Below are 15613 nucleotides of genomic sequence, written 5' to 3'. Positions count from 1 at the left end.
CAATATTATACACATCCAAGTGTCTCAAATAAACCTAAAATACAGAGAGTGTACATACACGACTTGTGTCTTGTAACTCTTTTGCCCTCACTGACCAGGGAAAAGTTGTCCTTTCCCTGTGAAAATTGACTTGTGTGGTGTTTTGTTATGGTATGTTTGGGTCAGGGTGTCATGGTGAATGCACATGTAAAGGTTTAGTGCTCACTCAGGTGGCTTTTGTGGTGCCCATTCCTGCCATTCCAAAGCTCCAGAGCTTTGCAAACATTGAGTTTCAGGGAGTCGGGAGAAAGCAGTATGGAGTTGTTTGACTGGCCAATTTTTCATCACAGACTCATCATAGACCACATGTGTCAAAGTGGCGGCCCGGGGGCCAAATCTGGCCCGCCGCATCATTTTGTGTGGTCCGAGAAAGTAAATCATGAGTGCCGACTTTCAGTTTTAGGATCAAATTAAAATGAAGAGAATAGATGTATATTAAATGTCTTTATTTTCCCCCTTTTAAATCAATAATTGTAATTTTTTAATCAATTTTTCTTGTGTTTTTAGTTCAAAAATCATTTTGTAAAATCTAAAAATGTATTTAAAAAAGCTAAAATAAACATCGTTTTAGATCTATAAAAAAACTTCTTCCATATCATATGTTTCCCAACCACCTCAACATTTGGTGACATTAGGTCGGTGTGAAAATTTGATTTTGGGATTTTTTTTAAGTTTAATTGATTCCTAGTGATAAAACCTTGATGAGAACAACTTTATATTGTTAATATAGGCAACATGGTTTTAAATTAGAAGATTTTCAGATGGTGGTGTGCCTTGAGTTTTTTTTTATTGGAAAAAGTGTACCGCAGCTCAAAAAAGCTTGGGAAACACCACAGTAGAGGCTTTAAAGTTGTAAATGATTTATTCTTCTCTTTCTCATTCCAAGTGCACCTTATAAAGTGGTGGTTTGATTAGTATGGTGGTACTTTTCTCTCACTACAGGCCTCCCTGATCCTTTTGCCAAGGTGGTTGTGGATGGTTCGGGGCAATGCCACTCGACAGATACTGTGAGAAACACACTTGACCCAAAGTGGAACCAACACTATGACTTGTGAGTACCGTATTTCTTCGTGTGAAATTAGATTTAAAAAGTTGTAAAACTTTGTTTAAAGACTCACATTGTTTACACTTCCCTGTTTAAACTTAGTAGTACATTTACAAATGTCAGGATTTAAACAGCACCAGCTGTAATCTCTCACACCTTTCTAGACACGGAGTTATGACATAACCCATCAATTCGGGCAAACAGTCTAAAAATGTCCCTTGGAACAGCGTTTCAAACACAGAAATAGACTCTGGTAGTATTTTCTTCCAATGACTGAAACACGTGCATGTCTAGTACATTTAGCCTGATCTCCCTTTCCAAAGATGGCTTGTCCTGTGAAAGTAACCTGGAAAAAATACAGACAGTGCGCCTGAGTGAATGTGAGAGTGAAAGTTTCCAATGTTTATCCAACCGACGAGCATAGAAGGAAGTGCAAGTCTCAGTTTGTTTGGTTGCCAGGGATACCAGACTCTCTTTTTACATTGTCGATATACTATCTGTTCATCTCAAATTTGACTTTCAGGGGAAAAATGGTGTGCATAAATTTACTTTTAATGTATTTTGATGGAGACATACTTCAACTCAAATTTGCAGTTGATGTTTCCACCAAAATTAGGTTGGATGTTTCATCCTTTGACTTAGACTAATTAAAACTACACCCATGCATACTACTGCGTTGGGCTAGGTATTGCAGATTGACACAAATAAATTGATAATTATAAAATATTTCTTAACAAGCTATTCATGTCCTTATATATTGGAAACCGAACGTCAAATTGAGATATGCATATTGTGTCACTTTATATCCCAATATACTAAGATAGTGGGACCTCTACTTGTGTAGCCTTCCTGTGTTTAACGTTGTACGTCACTGGTAGGAAAACTGCATGTTAAAAAGGGATTATCGCCTTTAGGAAGGTCAAGGACTATGATAGGTTCGGATGCAAAGTACTGTATAATAAACCTAAACTGGAAAACAATATATTCCATCAAGATGTCTGACTTTAAAGTTTGGGATCAATTTTGCACATATAGACAGTGTGTCTGGAACTGATGATTTCCAGCTGCTCAAGAGTTGTTGTTATTGTTTTTGCTTAGTCTTTTTTTTTTCAAACAGGTGATGTCATTACGATAGACAACTTGATGTGTGTTTAAAAAATCCATGTGGTTTCAGTGAGACAAAAGTATATAACAAATAAGCAACTTAGTCTGCCAACACACGCAAAAAAAGATGTTTGTGGGAGGTTTAGGCACGAAACACTAACAGCATTACTTTATTTTACAATATATTCATTTTAATTATCGGTCATAAAAAGTAGACAAAAACAACTTCTTACAAGGTACAAGTCTAGTCAGTTTTTTTTGCACATGATTCTCTATTGAAGGCATCACTCTGCACATATGTATGTTATCAGACACTGGTCGTATTAAAGTTTGTAGCCAGACTAATTAATTGTATTTTAAGGCAGGTGTTGCAGATGAACAGGATTTTATAGTCCAGCACTTCCCTCCTGCCACGTCTGTCTGACCTAGCCGTGCTCTGACATCGCACCCCAGACAGGCATTTGGCATTGGCTCAAAATGTCCAGACGTCTTACTCACAGACTATTGTTTCATATCCCTTTTAGTAACTGCTATGATAATTACAGTGGGATCCCCTTCTGTCAGTTCTACAGTTTTATTTATAAGGCGCGAGTCCACCCAAGTACATGTTTCAAAAGTTGCAGTCATGTTATAATCGCATGCATAATAATAGGTCATCATTTTGAATTCTTCATTCTCAGACAGAAGAGTCTCGTTTTGTTGTTTGAGGGGAAGAATTATGAATATATTTTCTTTACTTGTGTTTCTTTTTCCACTTCAGATACATTGGGAAATCAGATTCTATCACTATCAGTGTGTGGAACCACAAGAAGATACATAAGAAACAAGGGGCTGGCTTCCTGGGATGTGTTCGCCTTTTGTCCAATGCTATCAACCGCCTTAAAGACACAGGCTGTAAGTCAACTCTTTCAAAAATGTATTATTACATATTGTAATCCTTAATCCCATTTAAACACCCTCAAACCAACCCAAAGAGAACCTTGACCGATTAAAGCCCTATAGTTTAGTGGGACGTCTACGGACACTTTTTCCATGAATTGCCAAGACAAATGAACTTACACAAAAACAATCAGCACATGCAGTCTGTGCAAAACAAAACATATTTTTGGTACTCCTTTTTTTGACCTACGCAGCAAATTCCTCCTCGCACACTTACCACTAGCAAAAGGAGTGTGGTCCTAAAACAATTCTGTAGCAGTTATTGACATTTAGTTGTCATAACACCGAGAGTAAAATAAGAACCACAGGTTAAATGCTACAAAAGGTGGTATATTATGTCTTCACTCATTTTGTCAGACACAAGCCAGACTTGGCTGTCAGTTGAGTCAACCATCAAACTACATGACCCTGTTATTACACTAAAATGGCTGGTCATTTTACTAAATAAAGCTTTAGAAATGATAGTCTGCAGGGTTCCAAGTTGACTTTTTTAGGAACTTGCCCTTTGGAGTTTCCTGATCAGTTTTAAGGGTCGATACAAAAAGCACCCTTAAGGTACTTAACATCCACACAAACAGTGAAGACTGATGCTATCATGGAAGAAAAGTTATCGAGTCATCATGGCAGAACTAGTGGACATATAAAATGGACTTTCAGGAAAACTTAACTACAATATGGACCAAGGCAAAAACATGTGTTCGGCGCCACTGCACTAAAACATGCTTAAAATGACTAAGCTTCGCCGCATAGCACATAATTTGTCCCAACCCGACTTGGACGAGGCCATCGCAGAGAGATAACAAGAGCGTGCCACTGTGGGCTAGGTTCCTTCTATATCTTGTCTGCTGATCCAAACAGTCAGTCATTTCATGCAGACATGCTTTGCGGTCCAACTTTAAAGTAGTTCTCTTGTTGTGTATTAATTAGTCAGTCTTTTTAGGCATACATTGAGTGGTAACTTTGTCCAATTTAATAGCCCCATATCTTTGGAACATTTGTGTCTAATTATACAGTTGTCTTATTCCTTTACTGTTCCTTCATATAGAATTGCAATGGGCTCATTTCTTGTCTTTGTAAAACAGCCCTTGTTTGTAAATTAAATGCATCAATGTGAGCGAGTGCATTCCTGCAGACGTCTTTGCTGTTTTGTGTTTGTGTCTATGTGGCTGCTGACCTCCCGCCAGCCTTGTAATGGTTTGACCATTGCCTGTTTTGGTCCTTGTTTAGTCTAGACAGACATCCTGAGCTGATCTGCATGACACCCAGACAACAGAGAAGAGATAGTGGCCGTTTTCATGTCTGCAGGCAAACATGGGATTATTTTTTTGGTGTTGTTTGTTTGTTTTTTCCTTCCTCCCTGATGTCTCTCTTTCGCCCTTTCTCAAATTCCATTCGTTAAGAACTGCACACAGATTTTACAGACTTGGCTATAGTTCATGTCCATGTTAAGACAGAGTGGAATAGTGCACGCTTTGTACTGACATTTGTCAAATGTTTGACCTTTGCATTTGAACCAAAGCCTGGTCTCTCAACCATTGCTCGGTCGGTCAGATTTTTACAGCCGGTGGCCATTGCATAGACTGGAACATTTGTTTTGGGACACGCACTCAAGTATGTGACCTGCAGACAAATGGACAAATGAATATTTTAAGCACATGGCCCTGTAACTAAGCTAGGGGAAGATCGTGCAGAATAGCAGGACTTCTACAATGAAAAGAGTGTCTCACTTTTAATAATTATTGTTCCAGTCTAGATTTATGAAACTGATGAGTCTCTTCTCCAATCTGATCTTACCAACTCTGTTCTCATTTCCTGTTTGTCCCTGTATTCCCTTCACAGACCAGAGGCTAGACTTGAATAAGCTGAGTCCAAATGATAGTGACACAGTAAGAGGCCAGATTGTGGGTGAGTGCACATGGACACATGCATAAGAATCACATCAGACCCAACAATAATCATTCGAATGGGGAATTACATGCCACTAGTTATTGTTTCTCTTGGACATGTGTTGTTTATTATAGTCTTACATGGTGTCAGATTTTAAAATACGCCAGAACAAAAACAAATCATTTATGACTCAATTATCTGCCAATATAATTTGCTATAATGAGATGTTTACTAATTTCAGTGTGTGCATCTGTCTGCTACGTAGTAAGCTTGCAGTCCAGAGACCGGATAGGCACAGGAGGCCCGGTTGTCGACTGCAGTCGTCTTTTTGACAATGATCTTCCAGATGGGTGAGCCTCCTTGAAGGAATGTCTCATCAATTTCCAGAGGAGCTTTTAAGACAATGCTGCAGGGCTCAAACAATACATTCTACTAAATTAAATGTGGAGAAAGTATATATAGTTCAAGCAAATAGCTGCTTAACAGTTCTACAAGTGCACTCACTGCTTGGCATGTGTATTTCTAATGTTAGCTGGGAGGAGAGGAGAACTGCATCTGGACGTATCCAATACTTGAACCACATCACACGGACCACACAGTGGGAGCGGCCGACCAGGTGAGTCTGCTGTTTAGCCCGCAGAGCCTCAATTTAAGACCTAATTTTCATTCAAACAGCACAAAAAAACGACCATTACCTTATTCAGTTCACTATATTTTGCGACCTGTTGTTTCTCCTAGACCTGCATCAGAGTACTCAAGTCCTGGGCGGCCACTTAGCTGCATTGTGGATGAAAATACTCCCATTAGCACAAACGGTGCCACGCCTACTACGCCGTTGCAGCCAAATGGCGGTGACCAGCGGGCCCAGGAGAGACGTGTTCGATCCCAGAGGCACCGCAACTACATGAGCAGAACGCACCTGCACACACCTCCAGACCTTCCAGAGGGATATGGTCTGTGACATCACAATACCACCTTCATTATTTATTTGATATCCTCCTGAATACCAGTAGTTCAAATTTGGCCTCTGTAGAGGACATTTGTAGACATTTGTAAACCTAAATATCTCCGACCCAGTGCATCCAATCGCATGAACTCCTTTTGTATAGAGGACATTCAGAGCTTACCAATGATACCATATTTCTTTTGCAGTATTCCAATTACTTCACATAGATTGGGGAATTCCAAAATAAATGTGATAAGACATTTTTCCCTGGTAGTCAGGAAGATATGACAACTAAAAAAGGATAAAGGATCAATATAGCTATAAACTATCTCATCTCATTTTCTGAACCACTTTATCCTCACTAGGATCGCGGGGGGTGCTGGAGCCTATCCCAGCTGACTTCGGGCCAGAGGCAGAGGGGGGACACCCTGAATTGGTGGCCAGCTAATCACAGGGCACAAGGAGACAAACAACCATTCACACTCACACTCATACCTAGAGGCAATTTAAAGTGTCTAATCAGCCTACCATGCATGTCTTCGGAATGCGTGAGGAAACCGCAGTACCTGGAGAAAACCCACGCAGGCCCGGGAAGAACATGCAATCTCCACTCAGGTGGACCAACCTGGATTTTAAACCCAGGTTCCCCACTGTGAGGGCGACGTGCAAACCACTCACGCGCCGGGCCGTTCAGCTATATACTGTAAATTGATGAAAATAACCCAACAACCAAATTGTGAAGTCGGGGCGCTAACCAGTTCATCCACCATACTAAACCACCCCTACCGTCCTCCCTGGAGAACACTAAGCTCAGTAAAGTGTCTTAGCCCTCATTCAGCCCACAACCACTCCCTGATACTGTTGCTCCACACAAACTGCCTTTAATTCTGGCTCAATTTTAGACAATCTAATTGAATTGATATAGTTGTTTAAGCCTGGCTACTGCCATTCACGCCTCTCCAACCTTTTAATCTTTTCTGCACCAACTCAAACAATCAGACACATTCATGTGAAAAGTAAATGCTCACACCAGCTGCAGTCATCCGCATGTCTTTGGGAGTTTTGTTTATTCTCAAGGGATGTTACTCACTGGGCTTTTAAAGACAGAGCTATAGAAGCATATCCTAGCCATAGCTTTGTGATCAGTTCCTCATATTACATACATATCCTAGCTTCTCACTTGAAATTGTAGAGTGCAATGCTTTGCAGATTTCATCTAAAAGAATGTTAAAAACTTAATCTAAAGAGATCCAGCAAGTTTTCTATTAAGGCCAGCTTGATATTTAAAAAAAAAACCTCCTAATTCACTGATGTTTTTCATTCTGTAAATCTCAATTAACCCATAGATGTCTAAATTTACATTTAACAAATATATATACCAAAAAGGCTATACACGTATGAAAATAATAATTTTAAGTAGATATAAAGAAGGGCAAGAATATATAGAACATTTCTTTATTAAAATAACTATTTTTTCAATAAAACATTTAGTACATTCAATAAATACGGGAAACACGAAAAATTAATGTAAAAAAAAAAAAGGAGGAATTTATTGCTACATTCCTCCCACTTCAAATGATGGGATGACAAACTCGTCTCAATTCACAGCAGAAGTATGATTGGGCACCACATAGTTAGATGTCTTGCATCATCAATGGCACTAAAAGAGTTCAATTTCAATTCAGGTATCAAGGGGTTAATTTCTCACCTTGGCTCGTTTAATAGAACTCGTGTTTAATCCTTTTACAGAGCAGAGGACCACACAGCAAGGCCAAGTGTACTTCCTTCACACTCAGACAGGTGTCAGCACATGGCACGACCCCAGAGTCCCCAGGTATGTGACCTCCTGGATCTGTGGCAGGAAATGCAGTGAAAAATGAAGTTTTATTCTGAGAAAGGGTGCCATTGGCAATCGGTGTTGTTGCACGAGTATACTTCATTACCCAGAAAGCCCTCTTTTTTGCCCGCACATGCGCGTTGTGCGTTTCCTGGTCGAAACTCGTCTGAATAAATCGTTCAGTGCTCGTAGATATCAGTAATACACGAAAGAGATGCGGCAAAAAAAGACAGTGCGCTACAATGATAAACAGCCTCTCATGTCATGGCCACCTGGCTTGGTCGCATCTCATAATTTTGATCGTATCGCGGGCGAATCATTTGATCGAAATTTTCGGTGTACCACGAGCATGTTGTACCACGAGCTGATCGTAGGCCAAGGTACCACTGTACTATGAAATACTATGGATTTACTATTTCACACTGGATTGCTGTTTTGATCCAGGAACATGGTCTGTTTATTCTGGCGTGTAAATTGTCGCCATTTGTTGTTGTTCTAATTAATATTACACATTTTAATGTGTTGTTTTTGATTCTGTCCCTTGTCAGAGATCTTAGTAATGTGAACTGTGAGGAACTGGGTCCACTCCCTCCTGGATGGGAGATACGGAACACTGCCACAGGAAGAGTTTACTTTGTGGACCACAATAACAGAACCACACAATTCACTGACCCACGTCTCTCTGCCAACCTGCATCGAGTCCTTAAGTGAGTTTTTGACTTATTGTACACATACCTTATCGTGAAATCATTAAACCTGGCAAGAAAACAGTTTGGTTTTTTTTCTTGGACTCAATTGTCTTTGTTTTGCATTTGCAGTCCAAGCCCAAATGGCTCACGAGGAGGCATTGAAAGTCAGAATGTGAGGTAAGATTTGTTTTTCATTCCAGGAAGCCGATGTTGCACACGGCCACACACTGCACATTTTCCATCGTCCACGCAAACATAACACATGCTCAAAGCCTCGTAGAGTTTCTGATCACAAAGACATTTTAGCATTCAATCCGTCACTTATCTGCTTTTGGCAAGACATCTGACTGGGGGGAAAAAAAGACTAGACTTTACATCCAGCAAGCAGCCCATGAAAATAATGCCCAAGTCTGTTAATAAATTGTGTGCTTGAGTCAATCTGTGAGGGTTTATGCATTGGTTTATGTATTTGTGCATTGTCCAAGTCTTTGAGCACAGCTCAAACACGTGTTCACAATGTCTTTGGCTATGCAGCTGTTCAAACACCTTCTGTACTGTTAATGGCCTTAGAATTACCCAAAAGCCTTTGCCTCGCAAAGATGGAGCACTGGACGGGTGCCTTGAAGGGCCTCCTCTCTCTGACCTCATTCCTCCTCAACGCAGGGACGGAATGCAATGCAGAGGGATCTGGTTTCTTCTTTTCCCGTTCACTCGGATCAAAGAACATGCGAGGATTTTCTACTCGTTTTTCTTTTTCACATCTGGGGTGCCCTGTAAAGTTAAAAAAAAAAAAAAAAAAAAACGACTCTGACACGTTAGTATCTACAGCGTTTACGAGTTTTCCTAAGAAAGATTATGCGGAAGAGTTGTTCTGGTGAAGTACAACACATTCGAGGCAGTGCTGTAATGGCATTTGTGTTCATTATTGTCTCCATTGTGACTATTTCGGTGATTGGCACTATTACGGTGAACAAACTTTTCATTGGATACATTGTTTTAAGTAACAGAATTGTGGAGTTAGGTGTCATGCGACAAGATTAGTAGTTTTGCTTTATATTTGTAATTAAAACATGATGAGGATAAACGGCACGGAAAATGGCTGCTTAAATTGATTTGCAATACAATGTTGGCTTGTCAAATCATTGATTCATCTTGCAATTTACTGCTGGTAAACAACCGTTTTTTTATGTTAAGATATTAGGAAATATCTGGAGAACATATCAAGCATCATGGAATACCATCAAGACATCTGCCTTTTATCAATTCAGGGATTTTCAACCCCCCCATGTTCCGTCATACCACAAAAATGTTTGATATACTGTCTAAAGCTGTCAATTTTTTTTGTTCTGAATTCTGCTTTTTATTTCATTGACACTTTGTCTGAGAATCCAGCAGGAGGTTTTTACTAAATATTTCCCTCGTGATGTTACTCACCCAACTGGTCGGGGTCAATTTTCAGAAACTAAATCCTAGATTCCAGACCTGTTTAGAATATATAGCCATAGAAATAGTTAGGGTGTCATTTTTGATTGATGGTATAACATCCTTCATCTTGATGTTGTCTCACAGCGGTTAATGTAGAGAGAAGTGCGAGAACATGTTGTGTGCCTTCTTAGACCCCCACCCCATCCTCCAAGTTGTCCGCTCGACTGGCATGCTGGCGGGCGAGTACACTTCCTACTTCCTATCCCTCCCTCAGAGTGAAGTCTGCAGGAAATAAAAAGGGATTCAAGAGGAGTTCTTGAGAGTCTTTTGGAGCCCTGTGGCTTTCTGGGCTAACAGGAAGTGATTGGAAAGCCTAACTCAATTTCACTTGGAAGACACTACAAACTAAGCAAAGTTGTCAATTTGATTATACACAATGCAAGGCATTAGAAGGATACTCGAGAGCAATTGTGGTCAAATTTAACCTCTGTCAACTGCAGATTTACTGCATCTGCCCACTGTTTTGCCTCTGTCTTTGTATGCACTTTCTTAAATTTTAGTCTCCTCTCAGATTTGACAATTTAGAATTTCTGTTGAGATCATTAGTACCAAAATTCCACCAACATGTTGGATATTAACTACATTAAACTTTCTCAGTGAAAATGAAATAAAGACTGGGGGGAAACTATCCAATATTGCAGTACAAAATACTATGTTTCCCTCCATTGTGATTACTTATGTCATGTTTGTACTGACTAAGACTGCCCTCTTTTGAGATTTTATCACCTTTTGTTTTGGCGTGTGATTACATTGCCATGTGGCTAAGTAGCTCATAAGCCATATGTATGTTTCAATTATGTGAATGAGTCTTAAATATAATACAAAATTAGATTAATAAACTGCTGTCCTAGTTTTTCACTGTATTCATATACTTTGAGCTCTTTTTATTTTCTTTAATTCTTCATTTCTTTTGTTCATCAGTCGCCAGAACGAGCTAAAGGATCAGGTCCAGCAGGCTCTGGTATCCACTGGTCAGCTTCCAGAAGAGGCAGAGTGTCTCACGGTACCCAAGTACAAGAGAGACCTAGTCCAGAAACTCAAGATCCTCAGACAGGAACTGTCTCAGCAGCAGCCACAGGCTGGGCATTGTCGCATTGAGGTGTCCCGTGAGGAAATATTTGAGGTGAGAAGGAAATTACTAATGCATCTGTGATGTAATCACACAGTCTACGTCTCACTAACTAATTGGGATGGTAGATACATCATGAAAGTCAGTGACACATCCAAATAATATATTGCTATTTTTCTTTTTGAAAGTATTTTATAAATATTTAGTTGTTTGCTTTTTTGTTAAGGCTGAAACAGAATGCTGTTTTTTTTTACTGTACTGTATTTTTTCTCCACCACCCCAATAATACAAAATGAAGAGTAAGAACAAATATATAAATCGCATTGAGTATAAGTCACATTTTAGCGAGGGCAATTTTATGTTTTATCAGGAACCAACAAACGTGCGTTAAAGTAACAATAGTAAAATTAAGTACTAATGGCTAAATTGACAACTATTAATATAACAGACTGTCGGTGGTCAGAGAGAAAAAAATGAAGTTGCACTTGAGTGGCAGGCCCAGCCAAACTATTAAAAAAAATGCTACTTATAGTCCGTAAAATAAGTAAGTACATTTAACTTCAATTCTATAGAAAATTTGGATTCAAATATCAGTAAACAGAGTTTTAAGTTTGGGAACAAATTAAACTTGTGAGTCAACATACCACTCTTACATACCATACTTAACTATTTCAAGTTATTTTTAGAGTCACGTCAAGTTATTTGCACATTTTATCACCCTGTTTCTTATGTATCTCCATAAACATTGTCTCCTGGCAGTTTGACAAGACACACACACACACACACTCATCAAATGATGTGTAGCGCTTTTCTGTTTCCAATCTAAAGCAGACCCCTTGCTCAAGTTTGTTCGCTCGGGGAGTGTTGCAGCATCTATGAGGCACAGGGGCTTTATCAGAGCAACAACACCTGCAGCAGACTACACGACCCTCATAAAATATGTGGTGGAATGTGCTGGAACAGCCATGTCTGTTAATCTCAACGTAGACATTTTTGTTGGCTGATCTCACTGTGAGAGAGACAGGCGGTAGGGCGAAAGACATCCTAAGGAGCTTCACCAGATCCTTTGAAGCATTAGATCATGACTGAACGGGCAAGTGTTAGCCCGTTGACTGTCGGAACCTTCTTAATGTGTACTTTTTAGTGTAGATAAGACCTTCCCTTTTACTCTAAAAGCACCTTTTAAATTGTCTGCCTCCTCTGAAGGGAAGAGTGGAACGTGGCAGTGAAAGAGGCTGTGTTATTATAGTCTTATGACTGCGTTTATTATAACTGCCCCTAATCCATTTTTAATGGACCCTGCCCTTAATACTGCGAGCAGTCTGCACATGGGATGAATGCTTATTGAGCTTGAGCATGACAGCCGTAAACCAATTGATCTGAAGTCTGAAAGTAGCACAAAACAACAAGAGTTTCTTCAGCAGCACCATCTCAAATGAAGTAAAATATCACGTTTGTATTTGTATGGTTGAATATTTTCATCTCCAATATTTTTTCGACGACTGTGCACTACTATAGTTCAGTTTATATATAGAATTTAATGGTAGTGGTGTGTGTACATTGGAAACTTTCCCTCACTCATTGGCTGCCATTGACAGTGGTAGACAGTTAATCCATTTGAATTAGGAGGCACCTGATTCGCTGCCAAACCTCCTAGTTCAAATTGATTGGATGTCTACTAATGATAAACTTGTTTAAATTGACAGGAGGATGAAAATCGCCATATAATTGTCAATGGCACTGAACAGCATTGTATGCCAATTGCAGGAATCCTATCGACAGGTGATGAAGATGAGGCCAAAGGATCTTTGGAAAAGGCTCATGGTGAAATTTCGGGGTGAAGAAGGACTTGACTATGGAGGAGTGGCCAGGTAGGAAAGTTTTAGAAGGTGCAATACGGGATTGAAAAGTAATTGCTCACATATGCCGCAGACGCTTACAAAGACTACATTTATGTAAAAGCTACCAAGCTCACTTCATTTTAGTTCCCTGGCACAAAACTACTACTGTTTTGGTGTGAAAATGTTCTGAACAAAACATTGGGGAAAAAGGTGAGGTACATCAAACTGAAAATTATTCACTGTTTAATATTTTCTTTTTGCTTTTTTATTTTTGAATTTCTCTCCAGGGAGTGGCTCTATCTACTATCACATGAGATGTTAAACCCATACTATGGCCTGTTCCAGTACTCACGCGATGACATCTACACTTTACAGATTAACCCTGACTCTGCAGTCAACCCAGTGAGTCATGAACACTACAGAAATCAAGACTGCAGTTTAATTCTAATTCTTATATGGTACTCTGAAGGAGCAAATGATTTAATTTCACCCAGTTGCCATCTCGGCTATTATTTAGCTACTAGCCACAATAGTTAGTGGCATTTATTCATTCATTTTCTGAACCGCTTATCCCCACAAGGGTCGCGGGGGGTGCTTCAGCCTATCTAAATTAAGGGACGATGAGATGAGCAACCAATCACACTCACATGTAGGGACAATTTAGAACGTTCAACCAGGGTAGCACGCATGTTTTTGGGATGTGGGAGGAAACCAAAGTACCCGGAGAAGACCCATGCAAACTCCACACCACGTGTCAAAGTGGCGGCCCGGGGGCCAAATCTGGCCCACGGCATCATTTTGTGTGGCCCGGGAAAGTAAATCATGAGTGCCGACTTTCTGTTTTAGGATCAAATTAAAATGAAGAGTATAGATGTATATTCAATTTCCTGATTTTCCCCCTTTTATATCAATAATTGTAATTTTTTAATCCATTTTTTCTGTGTTTTTAGTTCAAACATAATTTTGTAAAATCTAAAAATATATAATAAAAGCTAAAATAAACATTGTTTTAGATCTATAAAAAAACTGAATATTCAGGGATTTTAATCCAGTGCTTTAAATCCATTTATAAAAAAAAGTCTATCTAAGTTTATCTAAAATGGTCCGGCCCACATGAAATTGAGTTGATGTTAATGCAGCCCGCGAACCAACCCGAGTCTGATACCCCTGCTACACACAGTGAGGATCGACCTGGGATCGAAACTTTGAGGCCAACACGCAAACCACACGGCCGCCGGGCCATCAGCTAGTGATATATTATGAGATTTTAATTATAGGTAATGTAATTAGGAATACATTTTTAAGCCTTTGAAATGAAGGGTTAACCACACTTTTAAATTTGCATTATTGTTGATTTTAACGGTAATAGTAGTGTATTGGTGGCAATGATACTAAATTGAAAGATACCAGAGTTGCTGCAACTAAGGAATATTTACTTTATGGTTGTCTTTGCAAGTAGGCATAATCAGATAAAACTGGTGACTATATGCATTCTTGAGAATCTTCAAGAGTAAAAAGGCCCAAACATCAAATCCTCTGTCAATGAGTAGCCAGCACGTTGTCAAGTCTGACAGTTCCTACAAACTACCATGGAAACTGATCACCTGAAAAAAATGTTCACAATTCAAGCCTACTTTATTTTTACCTATAGTCCTTCAGCCAGGAGACGTTTTCAAAATTGTACAGTCTTTCAAATAATGATTCAAGCCTTATTTGCAAAATGTACACATTGTTAATGAATTGCCACTTTTTCCAAAATGATTACATCTTTTATTAGTATTATTTTGAACTTGTGAAAATGTGTCCACAAATTGCCTTTTGCTAGTAATAGTCATTGAATACTTTTGAATGTAACTGATGAGCAAGTACCCAAAGTATGTGACCTATTAAAGATTTGTGTGCCCTCTTTGTCTAGGAGCACTTGTCATACTTCCACTTTGTGGGCCGTATCATGGGAATGGCAGTGTTCCATGGCCACTACATTGATGGAGGCTTTACCTTACCCTTCTACAAACAGCTACTAGGTAAACCCATTACGCTGGATGACATGGAGTCTGTAGATCCAGACCTGCACAACAGCCTCGTCTGGATTCTGTGAGTACACGAGGCATTTTTTCAAGTGGTGTGTGGAGCTTCTCTATGTATCAATTTGATATTATATTTTAAACAACTGATTTTCAAGAACACTTCATATTTTGAGGGCATCTTTTTAATATAAAACAGAAGATAAAAGGGATGACAGCGCCTCCTAGGGTTGGTTGTAGAGTAAATCTCAAGGAATGAGATTTTATGTGCCATGTGTTATCTTTATATCAATTCATTTTAATTCGTCTTTAAAGCTAGATGGGCATTTGACTATTTTTGATTATTTAAAAAACTTGACTAATATAATTATATTTTTTTATTTACTATGAATTATCCTTTTTAAATATGTTACATTCATATGTAATTAGATAAAGAAGGTATTAAGTGTTAATACATTTGGACTCAGTTTTATTATATTTAATAATTTATGAAGTGTGGCCTGGCGGCTTGAGTGGTTAGCACGTCAGCCTCACAGTTCTGGGGTCCTGGGTTCAAATCCAGGTCGGTCTACCCGATTCAGGGTGTCCCTCACCTTTGGCTTGAAATCAGCTGGGATAGGCTCCAGCACCCCCCGCGACCCTAGTAAGGATAAAGCGCATCAGAAAATGAATGAATTTATGAAGTTAAACAAAAATGTTAATTAAAAT

At 39.2% G+C, this 15613-nt stretch overlaps 1 protein-coding gene across 2 annotated transcripts in view; it reads left to right on the top strand.

Moving 5' to 3' along the window:
• The window catches only part of smurf2 (SMAD specific E3 ubiquitin protein ligase 2), a 38084-nt gene that overhangs the window by 19268 nt on the left and 3203 nt on the right, over positions 1 to 15613 (top strand). The window contains exons 3-15 of one of the 2 annotated variants that reach the window (XM_077619087.1): positions 982 to 1090; positions 2949 to 3082; positions 4967 to 5032; positions 5280 to 5364; positions 5547 to 5630; positions 5753 to 5967; positions 7710 to 7794; positions 8346 to 8504; positions 8616 to 8663; positions 10893 to 11094; positions 12808 to 12911; positions 13169 to 13283; positions 14797 to 14975. In XM_077619087.1, the coding sequence (XP_077475213.1) occupies positions 982 to 1090; positions 2949 to 3082; positions 4967 to 5032; positions 5280 to 5364; positions 5547 to 5630; positions 5753 to 5967; positions 7710 to 7794; positions 8346 to 8504; positions 8616 to 8663; positions 10893 to 11094; positions 12808 to 12911; positions 13169 to 13283; positions 14797 to 14975 (1585 nt within the window). Of the gene's footprint in view, positions 1 to 981; positions 1091 to 2948; positions 3083 to 4966; positions 5033 to 5255; positions 5365 to 5546; positions 5631 to 5752; positions 5968 to 7709; positions 7795 to 8345; positions 8505 to 8615; positions 8664 to 10892; positions 11095 to 12807; positions 12912 to 13168; positions 13284 to 14796; positions 14976 to 15613 lie in introns of both variants that reach the window. The other variant, XM_077619086.1, reaches the window with a different exon arrangement.

Source organism: Stigmatopora argus, chromosome 14 (genome assembly GCF_051989625.1).
Source record: "Stigmatopora argus isolate UIUO_Sarg chromosome 14, RoL_Sarg_1.0, whole genome shotgun sequence".
NCBI lineage: Eukaryota > Metazoa > Chordata > Actinopteri > Syngnathiformes > Syngnathidae > Stigmatopora > Stigmatopora argus.
Note: the sequence above shows the minus strand (reverse complement) of the source record. Positions and strands in the feature narration are given on the sequence as shown.